This window comes from Acomys minous (genome assembly GCF_964271855.1).
Source record: "Acomys minous genome assembly, chromosome: 9".
In the NCBI taxonomy this organism is placed as follows: domain Eukaryota; kingdom Metazoa; phylum Chordata; class Mammalia; order Rodentia; family Muridae; genus Acomys; species Acomys minous.
The window spans coordinates 90,043,880-90,059,208 of record NC_140490.1 but is presented as its reverse complement, the minus strand read 5'-3'; the positions used below and the strand labels follow the sequence as shown (position 1 = coordinate 90,059,208).

General features: G+C 48.2%; 1 protein-coding gene across 7 annotated transcripts in view; it reads right to left on the bottom strand.

The window, feature by feature from the left end:
* LOC311604335 (tetratricopeptide repeat protein 41-like) overlaps positions 1–15,329 on the bottom strand; it is a 59,246-nt gene that overhangs the window by 3,699 nt on the left and 40,218 nt on the right. For 6 of the 7 annotated variants that reach the window (XM_084794095.1, XM_084794099.1, XM_084794096.1 and 3 more), the window contains exons 11-14: positions 12,897–13,068; positions 11,570–11,717; positions 10,257–10,409; positions 8,183–8,316 (exon numbers count right to left, since the gene is read on the bottom strand). In XM_084794095.1, coding sequence (XP_084650221.1) covers positions 8,183–8,316; positions 10,257–10,409; positions 11,570–11,717; positions 12,897–13,068 — 607 coding nt within the window. The remainder of the gene's footprint in view (positions 1–8,182; positions 8,317–10,256; positions 10,410–11,569; positions 11,718–12,896; positions 13,069–15,329) is intronic. The other variant, XM_084794100.1, reaches the window with a different exon arrangement.

The following is a 15,329-nucleotide window of genomic DNA, read 5'->3' as shown; positions in this document are numbered from 1 at the left end:
TACAAATGCACGGTAAGGCTGGTGCCAGTAGGACACTGACCTGGACATGTAATAGAGAGACCGCTGAGGATGTGAGGGCTACAAGCATGGACATGTGACCAGACGCCTGTGCTGATAACAAAGCTCATGACTGTAGTAGTTAACATTGTGTCTGCTAATCCAAGAAGAGCCACATGGTCACATTTGTCTTATCCTTTTAGTCTCTTTAACATGAAAATGGACCCAAGTGTGAAGTGAAAAGTGGTTCTCTTCCCTGTGCCTCTGTAAGCAGTGCCATGGATTACAGTGTGCCCTTTAAAGAATGCTCAGTGCGTGCCCAACTCTGATCATCTCTTAGGCATGGTCTGGTCCATGGTAGGCCCACCCAGCCCATCCCTGACTATAATACGCATCACTGACTCCTTCTTGCTTTCCTTTTCTCTGAAGCTTTCTTACCTAAGTCAAGCTGCCTGTAGCCTAGCAGGGAGTTTAGGGAGGCCGCCTGCCTAACCATCTGCAGCTCTGTCTCTAGTTTTGAATTCTTCCAGGGCACCCTGTGACGTTTCCAGCCACCCCCAGCAAGATCTGCAGCACGCCTATATGAATTACTCAGTCGTGATGGCTGAGTTCCAGGGACTTTAACTGGCCTTAAAAGGACAATGGAGAAACACAGAACACCCCATGTAGCTGGTAAGGCAGAACCTACTGGAAGAGATTCTCTGGCCATTCATCTCCAGATCCTTCCGAATTACTGGTGTTCTCCCACGAGCTCTTTGAGAGGCACTACAGAGCTAAGCTGTCACAGGAGCAGCTCCCACTGCTGCCTGCCTGCTGGCCAGACTTCTCTCATGCCAACACCTGGCCCCAGGGCCCTTCCTCTGTGTCCCTAGGGACATCTATGGCTATAGTTTTGACCTTGGAGTGGCCTTTGACACAATCTGATTCTTTCTTCTCTGTCAACAGGATCGGGTGTCCTTGCCTTGGCCTAGCAGAAAACCTTACTCTGGAACTGGTACCAGCTGGCTTAGTCTGGTCAGTCCCCTTGAGCCTGGGATGTGGATCACTGAGGAATTTCTGGGCCTTCTCCCATGGCCAACTTTTGCTCTGTATGGGGAGGGAGCCTCACACCTGGTTTTTTGTCGTTTGTTCTATCTCATTACATCCTTAGAATAATCGCACGGGCAGGCACTATTATCCCCTCTGGCCACTAAGAAAACTGAGGCAGTGATGTCCCCAAGCCCAGAAAGTGGTACATCTGAGATTGTCGATCCCCCCCCCCCCCCCGATTCCAGACAAAAGTCTACAAGCAAGAAAGAGAATGCTTATTCCTTAGGAGATTCAAAATAATCACCGCCCAGCTGCAGAGATGGCTCAGTGGGTAAAGACCTTTGTACCAGGCCTGATCACCTGAGTGTGATCCCCAAGACCAACATGGTAAAGGGTATGGACCGACTTCTTGCAAACTGTCCTCTGACACCCACAGACCCAGGGCATATGCACACCCACACAAATGCATGAAGGAAGGAAACATTGCAAACTAGTACTATTACTGGGAAGGAGCCGGTCTGTGTGGTACCAGGGTCCTTTACTCTCCTACAAAACCTGATGTCCATCACCCAAGACACTCTAAGTGTCTGCAGCTAGCAGCTCTTCTCCACAGGCCTACCTCTGTTCCCAAACAGCTGTGTGCTAGCATGATCCAGAGTCAGCCAGGCACGCTATTCTAATTAAGTCATTTGATTAAGTACGAACTAACAGGTAAGACTTAGGATGCAAAGGAATTGCTGTCTATGAAAACCCGACTAAATGCTTTAGAAAGATTCAGTCCCGTGAGATGCTAAGACAGTTCACTGCTTCCAGGTATGAGCAGGCAAGGCAACTGCAAGACAGGACATCAGGTGGGCGTCTCAGAGGAGCTTGCACAGAGACTAAACCAAGCTCCCCTCAATCCTTAGAAACTCAAATTAGAATTTGTGGATCGTGTGTTTCAGAAGAGATGACGTCTACTTCCTATCCAAGGGTCCACTCTTGTTTGGTTAATCTTTTTGTTTTTTGAGAAAGGGTTTCTCTGTGTAGCCTTGACTGTCCTGGACTCTTTGTAGACCAGGCTGGCCTCAAACTCACAGAGATCTGCCTGCCTCTGCCTCCCGAGTGCTGGGATTACAGGTGTGCGCCGCCACGACCGGCCAAGGGTCCACTCTTAACAGGGAAGAGAAACCTGAGGCAGCACGTAAAGACTTGGGGAAGCGAGGACATTTTGACCTCAGTCAAAACTTAACTGTGAGGGCTGCCTGGTTATTGTCTAACTCTTGGATCAGAGGAAAGACTAATATCGGCTGAGGGTTCAGACTGAGGTGAGAGCTTTGAAATTAAATAGGAAAGGGACGGATGCTCCCTGCTGAGGGGCACCCGCTGGCACCATTAATTTCTTCCTTCTAAACTTGACCTAGAAGTTTGGCACGTCCTCTTAAAGAGAAAGCTCCTGGAGAGAGGGAGGCAGCAATGTGTTCATCTGTCATTCTCCACCCAAAATAAACTGCTCGGTACAGAGACTCGGCATACACAAAGGGAAATGGAAGCCGAGTTTCTATTCTTTTCTCCCACGGCAATGGTTTCCCAATAGCGAATTTACAGCGTTTAGCAAAGAGAGAGACTGCTGCTACGGGAGGGAGCTCGGAACCCAGATGGCAGGAGGCCTCCAGTCATGGTTGGCGTGGGAGCTGCAGCTAAGGTTTGCACTTGACGCGGGAGCTATGAAGGAGTACCGAACAGAAGAGGTTCAATTTAGTCATGAGTGCCTCATGAAAGTGATCGTAAGATGAAGGAATTGTCACCTACCTACAGATGCGATGCTTTGCTATTATAGGCTCACGCATAAATATTTTGTGATTATAACTTAAGTCTTAATTATCTCGTGGCATGGTGGTGCACACCTGTAATCCCAGCACTCAGGAGGTAAAGGCAGGCGAATCATTGTGAGTTTGAGTCCAAGAAACTCAAGCCAGCAATTACCCTTGTGTCACTATCTAAAACAGAATCTGAATAACCCAGGGCGCGCTGTGTAAAACACCCAGCAATATCCTCCTTTCTTTACCCGTGATCCCTCATCCAGCTAGAATACTAAGTGCCCTGCCCCCTGGGAATTCTCAGTCTGAGAGGTCAAAAAACCGCACACAATGAAAACGACAGTGATGGGAAAGGGACCTTGAACTCTGAGGTGGCTCTGACCCGAAGTATAACTCAGAGGTCTCAGTGAACGGTGTGCCAGGGGGATGACTCTTCCTAACACTCACTGCCCTGGCTCTCGGCTGCTCTGATGGTACCATCGCAGATCCTTGCCCAGGCTTCAGACCTGTCAGACACTGCTCCTACACACCGGCCATAGCGACCTTTTCGGTTCCTTCCAGCCTCAAATACTCTGCCCCTGCTGCCTGGAGGGTCCTTCCGACTCCTAGACCTTCCTTACTGAGCAACTTCTAGTCGCCCCAGGATCACTTCCTGAGGAGCATCCCCTGCCTGCCCCATCCATCAGAGGGGGCATGGTCCCTGGTGCACTTGGGTTCTCCCAGAATACCCCTTTTCCTGACTGTACTTAAGGTGCTCTATGTTACCACAGCATTGTGTCCACTGCAGTCTGCTAAACTCAAGCTAAACAGCTATGTGCTTAGTTCTCCCGTAAGGTGAGCTCTGCTCAAGTCCAGGTGGGCTCCAGCTGTTCATAGCTGTCTCCCCAGCAACAAAAGCAGAGATCGATGTGTAAGAGGCACAGTAAATATTTGTGGAATGAATTATTAATAATAACTGAACAAGTGAAAGAACTTTCGGATAAGGATATAAGAAGTAATTAACAGTCAAATCCCGGGGGGTAGGGAGGTGGTGCACGCCTTTAATCCCAGTACTCAGGAGACAGAGAACAGGTGGATCTCTGAATTCAAGGCCAGCCTGGCCTATAGAGTGAGTTCCAAGATAGCCAGGACTACACAGAGAAACCCTGTCTCAATAATAATAATAATTTTTATTTTAATTTTTTGGGTTTTTTTGAGACAGGGTTTCTCTGTGTAGCCTTGCCTGTCCTGGACTCACTTTGTAGACCAGGCTGACCTTGAACTCACAGAGTTCCACCTGCCTCTGCCTCCCAAGTCCTGGGATTAAAGGCATGTGCCACCCTACTCTATACTTGCTTTTCTAACGAGAGAAGGTAAATCAAAATTAGCTAAGATATTTCCTCCTTCGTGAATGAGCTGGCTTGACAGATGCAATGGTAGTAAAGAGAAGTCAACTCTCCTCCTATTAGAAAAAGGTGCAGATGGGGCTGGAGAGATGGCTTGGTGGTTAAGAGCACTGGCTGCTCTTCCAGAGGACCCGGGTTCAAATCCCAGCACCCACATGGCAGCTCACAACTGTCTGTAACTCACACCTTCACAACAGACATACGTACAGACAAGATACCAATGCACATAAAGCACAAATAAATTACTGAAAAGAAAAAGTTACAGGCAATAATAGTGATGATAGTAATAATGAGAAAGAAGCAAATAATTTTCGGTAGTAAGGGACTATGTTAAATACCAAGAAAATCTTAGGAGGAGAAAATAAAATGTGTTGGAAGGTTTAAAGAAGAAACAGCTGGAGGAAAGTTACATGAGATGGACAGGGAATTCTTCCCAGGGACACTCTCGGACAATCCTACAAAAAGGGCGGCGAGATCTTTTTCCTCTTGTAGATTATCAGTTAGATCCTGATGTCTGACGGTGACACTAACATGAAACCTGGCTTTCACTCGGGTTTGGTCCATATTGTCCCCTCCTGGACAGAGGCAGCAGAGCTGGCAAGGCACTGCCAATAGGACAGTTCCTTGAACTGACTTCCCTCAGAGTTTCCTGTTGCTGGCTCCTTATGCAGGAGTCTGCTCCAACAGACATCTGATTGGTTGTACAATTACACTGTGACCTGTTAAACTCAGTTTGTCCATCTTGGCGTAAGGAAAGGGTTTCTCTGACATTCCTTTTACAGGGTTCTTGTATGAAGGTTCTGGTACACAGCCTAGCCAGGGACTCACCTGTGCTTCACCTTACTAAACAGAATCAGAATATTAAAGACCTCTCCTCATGCCGGGTTAGTGGTGCACACCTTTAATGCCAGCACTTCCGGAAGCAGAGGCAGGCAGAGCTTTGTGAGTTCGAGGCCAGCCTGGTCTACAAAACCAGTCTAGGACAGCCAAGGCTACACAGAGAAACCCTGTCTCAAAACAACAACAACAATAAAAAAGAACTTTCCTCATTAACTTTTTCTCCTAAGCCCAGTGTGGTGGCATATGCCTTCAGTCCCAGCACTTGGGAGACAGAGGCAGGCAGGTCTATGTGAGTTCGAGGCCAGCCTGGTCTACAAAGTGAGTCCTAGGGCCACACAGAGAAACCCTGTCAACACAAAAACACTCTCTCTCTCTCTCTCTCTCTCTCTCTCTCTCTCTCTCTCTCTCTCTCTCGCTCTTTCTCGCTCTAGTGCCAAGCCATCAATCTTGCTGATGCCTGTGACAAGCTGCCTAGAATGTTGTGGAATGTTACTTGCTGATCTCCTTCATCTCATAAGGGCAAAACAGCCCCCCTCACTTTCCTAAGGCCTAACAGGAAATGCAGCGCAGCTCACAGCCTCACTTTCTTCTATATAATACAGATGCCACCTCTCTGGCATAGCACACTCCATGGACGTATGCTGTCTTCACAGGGCTGTCTTCCTTCCTGAACCTGTGACATCAGTTTCTCAGCCTTCCCTCTGAGGCCCCCTAACTGCTACCCTGTAATAAAGACTGTGAAGTTCCAAGATGGCTGGCTTCTTCCTCACCCTCCTGACCTAAGACAAAGCCTGGTAGCTTTAAAAAAAAAAAAAAAAAAGGCTTTATTGGCCTGTTCTCCTACCTACCTATAGGGCCCCCTACTGATAGACTGGCTACAAGTTCAAGGCCAGATCAGAACATGTCTACACAACAGTTGGGGGCCACTCAGCCATCATCCTGGCTTTCTTCAAACTGACCAGACTCTAAATCAGGGAAGGAAGAAGACCCTTCAGAGACTTTAAAAGCTCCCAGCCCTAAAAAAAAAAAAAAATTAAAATTAAAAAATGGCTGTTTGGGCTCCCAGAATCCCCAGCCCACTCCGTTTTGCTGTATGTCTCTGTGTGCCTGCTGTATGCATACCCGTAATAAAAAGCCTTTCTACAATTGCTTGAAGGAAAAAAAGAAAATGAAACTGGATCACACCGCACTGAAAATAGACTGCAAAATTGAACCATTTTGTCTAGCCTTATTTCAAGGGTCATAAAAATGCTACACCCGACACTGTCACAGATGCCTGTTTTCTGAGGTAAATGGATGTCTTTTATTTTCACCGTGAGCAAGAGACCCAAACTGTCACAGAAAACACCTTGTGGAGAAATTAGACTAGGCATGCCAATTCTTTTTCCAAATAGTTTCTCTATACAGCATCCGCATTTTCTAGTTTTACATAAGACACTTCATGGACCTCGGCCTGTCAGCCTGGAAGGGTTTATGGAGGGTGGGGGACCATTCACACACACACAGACACACCTAAGTCCGCCCATTGAAAGACATTCTTTTTTTTTTTTTTTTTTAAGACAGGGTTTCTCTATGTAACCTTGGCTGTCCTGGACTCGCTTTGTAGACCAGGCTGGCCTCAAACTCAGCAATATGCCTGCCTCTGCCTCCCGAGTGTTGGGATTACAGGTGTGCACCACCATGCTCAGCTCTTTACTGCTTTTTTTTTTTTTAAGACAAAGAATGAAAAATGGCATGGAAAATAATCTTTTTCTTTTTGGGGGTTGGAGATGGAAGAGGGGTTCTCACAAAGGCCGGGCCGGTGCTCCTCCCTCACTAGACGACAACCCTAGTGCTGGGCTTTGCTTGCTTGTGCTTGCGCTAAGCTCTCCCTGTGTACCTCACATTGCCCTTGAACTCTCAGTCCTCCGGTCCCCATCTTGAGAGAGAATGCTGGGATTACAGGAGTGCACCACCGTCCCTGGCTAGAAAAAAAAAAATGGAAGGCAACTGGATTACAACAAAAACTGAAGGAGCGGGCCAGTGAGGTGGCTTGGATGAGAATAGCCCCCACGGGCTCATGTGTCTGAAGGCTTGGTCCTCAGTTGTTAGGAGTGTCTGGCAGAATTATGAGGAGTGGCCTTGTTAGATGAGGTGTGCCACTGGGGGGTGGGCGGTGGTGGCACGTGCCTTTAATCCCAGCACCTGGGAGGCAGAGGCAGTTCAAATCCAGCCTGGTCTACACAGCGAGTTCCAGGATAGCCAGAGCTGTTACACAGAGAAACCCTGTCTCAAAAAAACAAAACAACAACAACAACAACAAAAAGCCCAAGCCAGACCCAGTCTCTATGTCACCAATTTGAGAACAGGATGTAAGCTCGCAGCTGCAACTCCAGCACCATGCTCGCCTACCTGCTGCCACCCCCCCAACCCCCCCCAACCCCCCCCCCACCATGATAGTCGCAGACTCAGGCCTCTCCAACTGTAAGCAAGCCTCTAGTCAAATGCTTTCTTTTATAAGTTGCCTTGGTCTCTGTGCAACAGAAGAAAAGTAACGAAGGCAGCAGGGTGAAGGCTTGCTGCCAAGTCTGTCAGCCTGCGCTCAATCACCTGAAGCCACGTGCTGGAGGAAGAGAACTCACTCCTGCATTTTGTCCTTTGACCTCCACACATAGACAGACAGACAGACAGAGAACTCACTCCTGCAGTTTGTCCTTTGACCTCCTCCACACATAGACAGACAGACAGACAGACACACACACACACACACACACACACACACACGCTCAGTACAGGCAATTTTTAAAATTTGTTTTAAATTACATTGAGAAACCCTGTCTTGAAAAAAACAAATTGCCAGGTGGTGGTGGCGCACGCCTTTAATCCCAGCACTCGAGAGGCAGAGACAGGTGGATCCCTGTGAGTTGGAGGCCAGCCTGGTCTACAAAGTGAGTCCAGGACAGCCAAGGCTACACAGAGAAACCCTGTCTCGGAAAAAAGAAAGAAAGAAAGAAAGAAAGAAAGAAAGGAGAAAAAACAAACTGTTAAAAAAAAAAAAAAAGCAAGATGTGACGCCATTTTAAAGATACACAAAGCAGGAAACTGATCCTCCGAGGAAAAGCTGCCACTTGGTGAACAGCTTGGAGCAATTACCTAGTTTACACAAAGTGTCGCTTAGGCTTATGCTCAGCTGCTTCCTGACAAGCTTGCAGGTGGCCACGGTATCTGCTTTCTCCTTGATTTTTATTACTTGTTTATAGTATTCAATCGCTTGCTTCCTTTGAGATCTAGGAGACAGAAATCCAATTAAGGCATTGCACTGAAGAGGTAGGGCACATGGCTCACTCAACAAATAGTCTCCAAATGCTGGCCTTAGCATGGGAGAGCCATGCCACCGCCGCTGTGGTCGCTGGCCCTCTGAAACTGTAAGCCCATCTAAAGGCTTTCTTTTATCTGTTGCCTTGGTCGGAGTATTTTGTCACAGCAATAGAAAGACAGCCTCACATGTGGTCATCCATAACCCCTTGAGAATGAGCCGTACCCCTAGCCCAGGGCTGTGGGGTGCAATTTTGGAAACCTTTCAAGAAGATGGTAGGATCACTGAGTTTGCAGCCTAGGTTGAAGCTGAAGATGGGAGGAATGGTCCTGCAGCTAAGCTCTCTGCTTCCCAACAGGAAGTGCTCCTCTCGAGATGGGGGTGGGGGAATGGGTTGCGGGACCTCAAGCAACCTGGTGCCTCTACTGCCACCTGCTGTGGAGCAACAGAACCACACCCATCGCTAGAGACACTAGATGCTTCTAGCACTGGTCAGGGGAGCGAATTGCTGAGCTGTCTAATCCTCCATGATCCTGTGAGGAAGGTATTGCTACTGCCCACCTCACAAACCAGCAAGCGGATGAGATCCCAGGACGGCAAACACCTGTCCCACCTCACAGTTACTCAGCAACAGAAACAAAGTCGTGAATCCGGCAGTGGCACACAAGCCCACCACCTTACCTAGCCCCTCCCTTATTTGCTTATTTGCGTCAGTCTTCATCTTTTAAATATCAGCTAGAAAGGGCGTGGGCCGATTCATACTCAAGCACTGTAGACTACTGTTAGGCCTCAAAGAAACCCAAGACAAACGGCTAGGTGAGCGGTCTAGCATGGTCTCCCAGCATTGCTACTACCTGTGAGCGTCCTGGCTCCTCACCGCGTCTCACCCCGCCCCCTACCCTAAGCCTCTCCAGCCCCTGAGCGAGCTTCGCTTTCCTTCCCCCAGCTTCCTGTTCCTATATAACCTCAGCCATCCTGGCTACACACTTTATTGGCTTCTTTCTTGGTCCTCCACGTTTGGCTCTTGGTCCCCTCTCTCCTCTCTCCTCTTTCTCTCTTGACCACCCCCACCCTCCTCACAACCCCACCCCCAACTCCCCATCTTTCTCCTCTCATGGGTGGTTCAGTCTGGACTTCTCTAGATGCCTCTGTCTGTGTTCTCCCACAAATCCGCGATAAAACCTCCTCCTCGAGCAACTCTTCCCACACTAGCCTGCAGCCAGCGGAAAAAAAGTCAGATCTGGACATGTTGGTATTGGGGGGGGGGGGGGGGGGAACCCTGTGAAGATCACTACTACTCTCTTCTACACCTAGATGTGTGAGGGGCTGAGGACAGAGCCACATCTCAAAGGCAGGTGAGCCTGACCTGAGACGCGGTGGACTCTGGCTTCAGTCACACAGACAGCAGCCAGGGCCTAGGCCTACACAGAAGCCCTAATGAAGCACACCCACTCACAGCCCTGGCAGGAACCCTGGAGGAGCCTCACACTGAGAGCCCTGGACCCTGTGTCCTTCCCTGCTGCCAAAGCCTCCACTTTGCTCTCAGAATGTCTTGTTTTGTTTTGCTCTGTTTTGGTTTTGGTTTTTCGAGGACAGGGTTTCTCTGTGTAGCCTTGGTTGTCTTGGACTCGCACTGTAGACCAGGCTGGCCTCGAACTCACAGGGATCCGCCTGCCTCTGCCTCCCGAGTGCAGGGATTAAAGGCGTGCGCCACCACGCCCGGCGCTTTCAGAATGTCTTACAGAGACGCCCTAAGAAACACAACAGGGCAGAACCCTCAGGAAGGGCACATCCTCACTCAGTTTATGGAAAGGCCCAGAGACACAGGAGCAAGATGGCCTTCACAGGCCAGACATCGGAGAACTGGGAGAGGGGCACAGTCCTTGAAACTGTCCATAAAGAAAAACTTACCTTTCATTATCTCCTAGTAAAAAAAATAGCAAATCTGCTAAAAATTCCATAACTTCTCCAACCAGTATGTTTCTATTGCCAAACAGACGTCTTCTGATGTTCAAACACTCTTGAAACTTCACTTTTGCAAGGGCTACATTTCCAGCAGCCAACCTGAGAATGAAACACAGGCCTGTGGTCTAGCAGGCATGGAGAACGCTTACAGCCCACGGTCCAGATTCCCCGGGCTAGCAGTGGCTCTCATCAGATCCTGTAAGAAAAGTCTGTAACCGTGGGGGGAATCAGGAACCTCAAAAGCACTCAGAAGTGTGTGTGTGTGTGTGTGTGTGTGTGTGTGTGTGTGTGTGTGTGTGTGTTGTGTGTGTTGTGTATGTCTGTATGTGTCCATGTCTATGTATGTCTGTCTATGTGTGTCTGTGTCTATGTGTGTGTGTGTGTATGTGTGTGTGTATGTGTGTGTGTGTGTGTGCATGTGTATACATGAGCATGTGTGACCTGTGTCTTCAGGATGGGGCAGTGCTAGCAATTTAACCCGAAGCCTTGTACATACATGCTAGCACATGTTCTAGCACTGAGCGACATCCACCTGTCCCCAGAAATATCTTTATAAAGAAACCAGAGTAGCCAGGCCTGGTGCAACATGCCTATTATCCTAGCATTTGGGAGGCCGAGGCAGGAGAACCATGGGCTCAAGGTCAGCTTAGGTTACATAGTGAATTTCAGGGCAGCCTGGGCTACCTGGCAAGATCTTGACTCAAAGGAAGAAAGAGAAGGAGGAGGAGGAGGAAGAAGAAGAAGAAAAGGAGGAAGAAGAAGGAGGAGGAGGAGAAGAAGAGGAAGGAAAGAAGGAAGAAACTACCGTACTTCTCAGCATGATAGACATTTGGGCAGGATAACTCTTTGTTGTGGTCTGACCTCCCTTCACACTGTAGGTAGCATCCCTGGCCTCCACCTCTAGATGCCAATAAAAACCCTCCTGCCAGACACGTTAACCAGAACCGTGACCAGATATTGCCAGCAGTGCCTTGAGGAAGTCCCAGACCATCCGTGGCTGAGCTGCACTATGCCCAGACTGACTTTACGTTTTCTGTGAGGCTGAGGCTGGCCTCGAATCCCTCATCCTCCCGAGTGCAGGGACTGCAGGCATGCATCATTGTGCCCAGTTTAGGCTCACCTGGGAATGGAACCCAGGACCTCATACATGCAAGGCAAACTACCAACTGAACTACAACACCAGCCCCTAAGCGCATTAATAAAAAGAATAGAAGCTAATACAGAAAGCAAGAAAGATTAAGAAAGAAAATCATGCTTACACAAGAACACCTTCAGTATATTTCATGGTAGCTTGATCACGGGTATTATCAGTCATGAACTTGGAGACTTCGATGGCATAGTCCAAAATGTGGTTTTCTCTTAAGAATTCCTCTGGCGCCGATTTTGCCAGGTTATTCATCACTTTGACTACAGAGAATAAATGTTGGCAAAGAATATGATGCTTAAGGTTCTGTTTATCGAAACATCAGCAGGCCTAGCACTTACTGTCATTCTTTTTGAGGGGGTCGGGGGGTTTGAGACAGGGTTTCTCTGTGTAACAGCCCTGGACTCTCTTTGTAGACCAGGCTGGCCTCGAACTCACAGCCATCTGCCTGCTTCTGCCTCCCAAGTGCTGGGATTAAAGGCGTGCCACACCCGGCCTGAATATCATTTCTCCATCATGCCAAGAGCCCGGGTTTTTCTGGACAAGTCGTCACTGCCCTATACTGAACAGGGTTCGTTCCCATAGAAAGCACCTGTGTGCACGCGTGGCAGTCACAGGGCCAACAGACTAAGACAATGGTTTGAACCTGAAGACTGGCTCTGTTGGAGGGAGGATGCCATAGGTGCACACGAGCGTGTAGGTACAAGACAGGGGAGGGGGGCGGGAGGGGGGAGGCAGAGGCAAAGGCAGAGCAGGGGATACCTTTAAGTTATTTCACAGGTACCACCCACCTTTTTTGTTTCTTTGTTTCTTGTGGCAGGGCCTCTCAGTGGCCTAGAATTTTCTAGCAAGCTAAGCTGGCTGGCCAGAGGGCCTCCGGCAGCCCTGTCCTGCTTCTTCAGCATCACAAGCATATGCTACCATGTTCATCTTTTTTTGTTTTTGTTGTTGTTGTTTCAAAACAAGGTTTCTCTGTGTAGCCTTGGCTACACTTTGTAGACCAGGCTGGCCTCGAACTCACAGAGATCCGCCTGCCTCTGCCTCCCGAGTGCTGGGATTATAGGCTTGGACTACCACGCCTGGCTTAATGTGTTCACTCACCTTCTTAACATGGGTTCTACCTCTGCCTCCTAAGTGCTGGCATTAACAATATCCACCACCACACTTGGATGTGAATAGTCTTCTTTGTTGTTGTTGTTGTTTTGTTTTGTTTTTTCGAGACAGGGTTTCTCTGTGTAGCCTTGGCTGTCCTGGACTCGCTTTGTAGACCAGGATGGCCTTGAACTCACAGTGATCCCCCTGCCTCTACCTCCCGAGTGCTGGGATCAAAGGCATGCGCTACCACCGCCCAGCTATGAATAGTCTTCTTTAAGTCTCTCTCGCCCATCCCCAGGAGGTGAAAGACTCTAGGGTGGCTCTCTGAATTGCAGGTATCTGCCTACCTTTCTGCTTCATCAGCTCCGAGCTGATTTTTAGGTCACTGAGTGTGAACTGCAGCAGATTTGACCAAGCTTTCTGAAAGTATATGAGTCCTTTCTGAGTCATCCCGACTTCAAGATATAATTCTCCGATGACATTCTGAGCTTTCAGGAGCATTTCTGTCATGGATGGGTTCTGTACAAAATGACAAAGGGAGCCACTCCTGAAAACAGACTGCTGGCAGTGACAGCTACCAGCACCCCCTACATCGCTTCTCAGGGGAATTTAAATATTTATTAGATAAATGGCTATAATGAAATCTTTATAAGGAGATATGTCAAACTAAGAATGCATTTTGGAGAATATTTTCACAGGTTACTAGTTAGTGGTAACAAGTCTTCATGTGTGACACGTTTGCAATGTAAAGTCTCCTCAGTGCCTGTAAAGGAAGAAGTTGTTATGGCCTATTTTAGGTATGAGAAGTGCTTAGAATTCCTCAGTCACAGACAAGCAGGAGGCTTGGTTAGGCCCCTCCCCTCACTGGCAGCAGGGCCCGGCCTGTCTTGGAACTGGAGAGGTTGGAAAGTTACAGGTGTCCAACTGTGTGACTGAGCCCATGATCAGAAAAGGAGGCAAGCCCCAAATGATTCATTAGATAAGGCTGTGTGTCTTTTTTTTTTTTTAAGATTTGTTTATTTATTTATTTATTTATTTGTTTATTATACAGTGCTCTGTCTGCATGTACAGTGGCAAGCCAGTAGAGGGCATCAGATCTCATTATAGATGGTCGTGAGCCACCATATGGTTGCCGGGAATTGAACTCAGGACCTCTGGAAAAGCAGTCAGTGCTCTTAACCTCTGAGTCATCTCTCCGGACCCCCATGCTGTGTGTCTTAAACCAGTGAGATGGGGAATTTGGGAAGGGAACAAGTCTGGAGGACAGGAATTTCTCAGGATTGGAAGACTTTAAAAATGGTTGTCATGGGGGGTGGGGGTGGGGAGACTGGAGAGATGGCTCAATAGCTAAGAATACTGTCTGCACTTCCAAAGGACCCGGGTTCAATTCCCAGCACCCACATGGCAGCTCACAACTGTCTGCAACTCCAGCTCAACAGATCTGATATCCTCACACTAATGCACATAAGGGCTGGAGGGATGGCTCAGAGGTTAAGAGCACTGACTGCTCTTCCAAAGGTCCTGAGTTCAATTCCCAGCAACCACGTGGTGGCTCACAACCATCTACAATAAGATCTGGTGCCCTCTTCTGGAGTGCAGTTGTATATTCAGGCAAAACACTGTATACATTTTTAAAAATTAAATTAAATTAAGTAATTTTTAAAAAAGTTGTCATGTCCCAAATGTCTCTAGCCATTTTTGCCACTTTTCTATGCTGTGTCCCTTTCTGTTGAATTGTATATTTTAAATTGCTTTGTCTGGGGCTAGAGAGATGACTCAGAGGTTAAGAGCACAGACTGCTCTTCCAGAGGACCTGGGTTCAAGTCTCAGCACCCACATGGCAGCTCAAAAGTTTCTGTAACTCCAGTTCATGACATGACACCCTCACTCAGACATACATGCAGACAAAACACCAATGTTCCTAAAATAAAAATAAATTTTAAAAATTGCCTTGTTTTCAGGCTGGGCATGGTGACACACACCTTTAGTCCTAGCACTTGGGAGGCAGAGGCCGATTGATCACTGTGAGTTCGAGGGCAGCCTGGTCTACACAGTGAGTCCAGGACAGCCAAGGCTACACAGAGAAACCCTGTCTCAAATAACAAAACAAAAAAAATTGCCTTGTTTTCACTAGTCACCTGGACTTGTTCTCTTATTTCCAATAGGTCTAGCATATTTATTTTATTAACTGACACTTCATAAACTTAACCCATTTATTGTTGTGAGGCATCACCAAGGGGAGCTACTTGGACATGGGTTTAGGGCAACAGAAAGTCTTCAGTAGCTGGCTGGCCACTACAGCAGGTGTTTGTTACCCCAGTGTAGATCTGGGCCCTTCTCAGGGTGAATACAAAAACCACATCCTGGGCTGACACGCCTCAGTTAGCAAGAGAGAGCCGTTAGCCAGAAGCAGAGCTCCAGAAGCCAAAAGGCAGAGTTAGTACATTGAGGGGCTTTCCTAGAACCGTGCGTGGGCTTTGAGGGTTTGGGCCTTTTGGTCTGGTTTTGGCAGGTATTTCTGCCTACCTTCAGGGTTCCCGGGCATAAATAGTACTCCCGTCATGGCGTCAGCTGTGCTAAGGTCTGAGGGCCCGTTACACTATCCATGCACATAAGACACTGGATAGACAGATGCTGGATGCGGTGGTAGAGCACTAGCATTCATGAGGTCTCAGGTTCAATCCCAAGCACTGGCAAGGAGATGACTCTGTGGGTAAACTCATGTGCCTTGAGTTCAATCACTGTGGCCCATATGGCAGAAGGAGAACACTGCCCCCTAG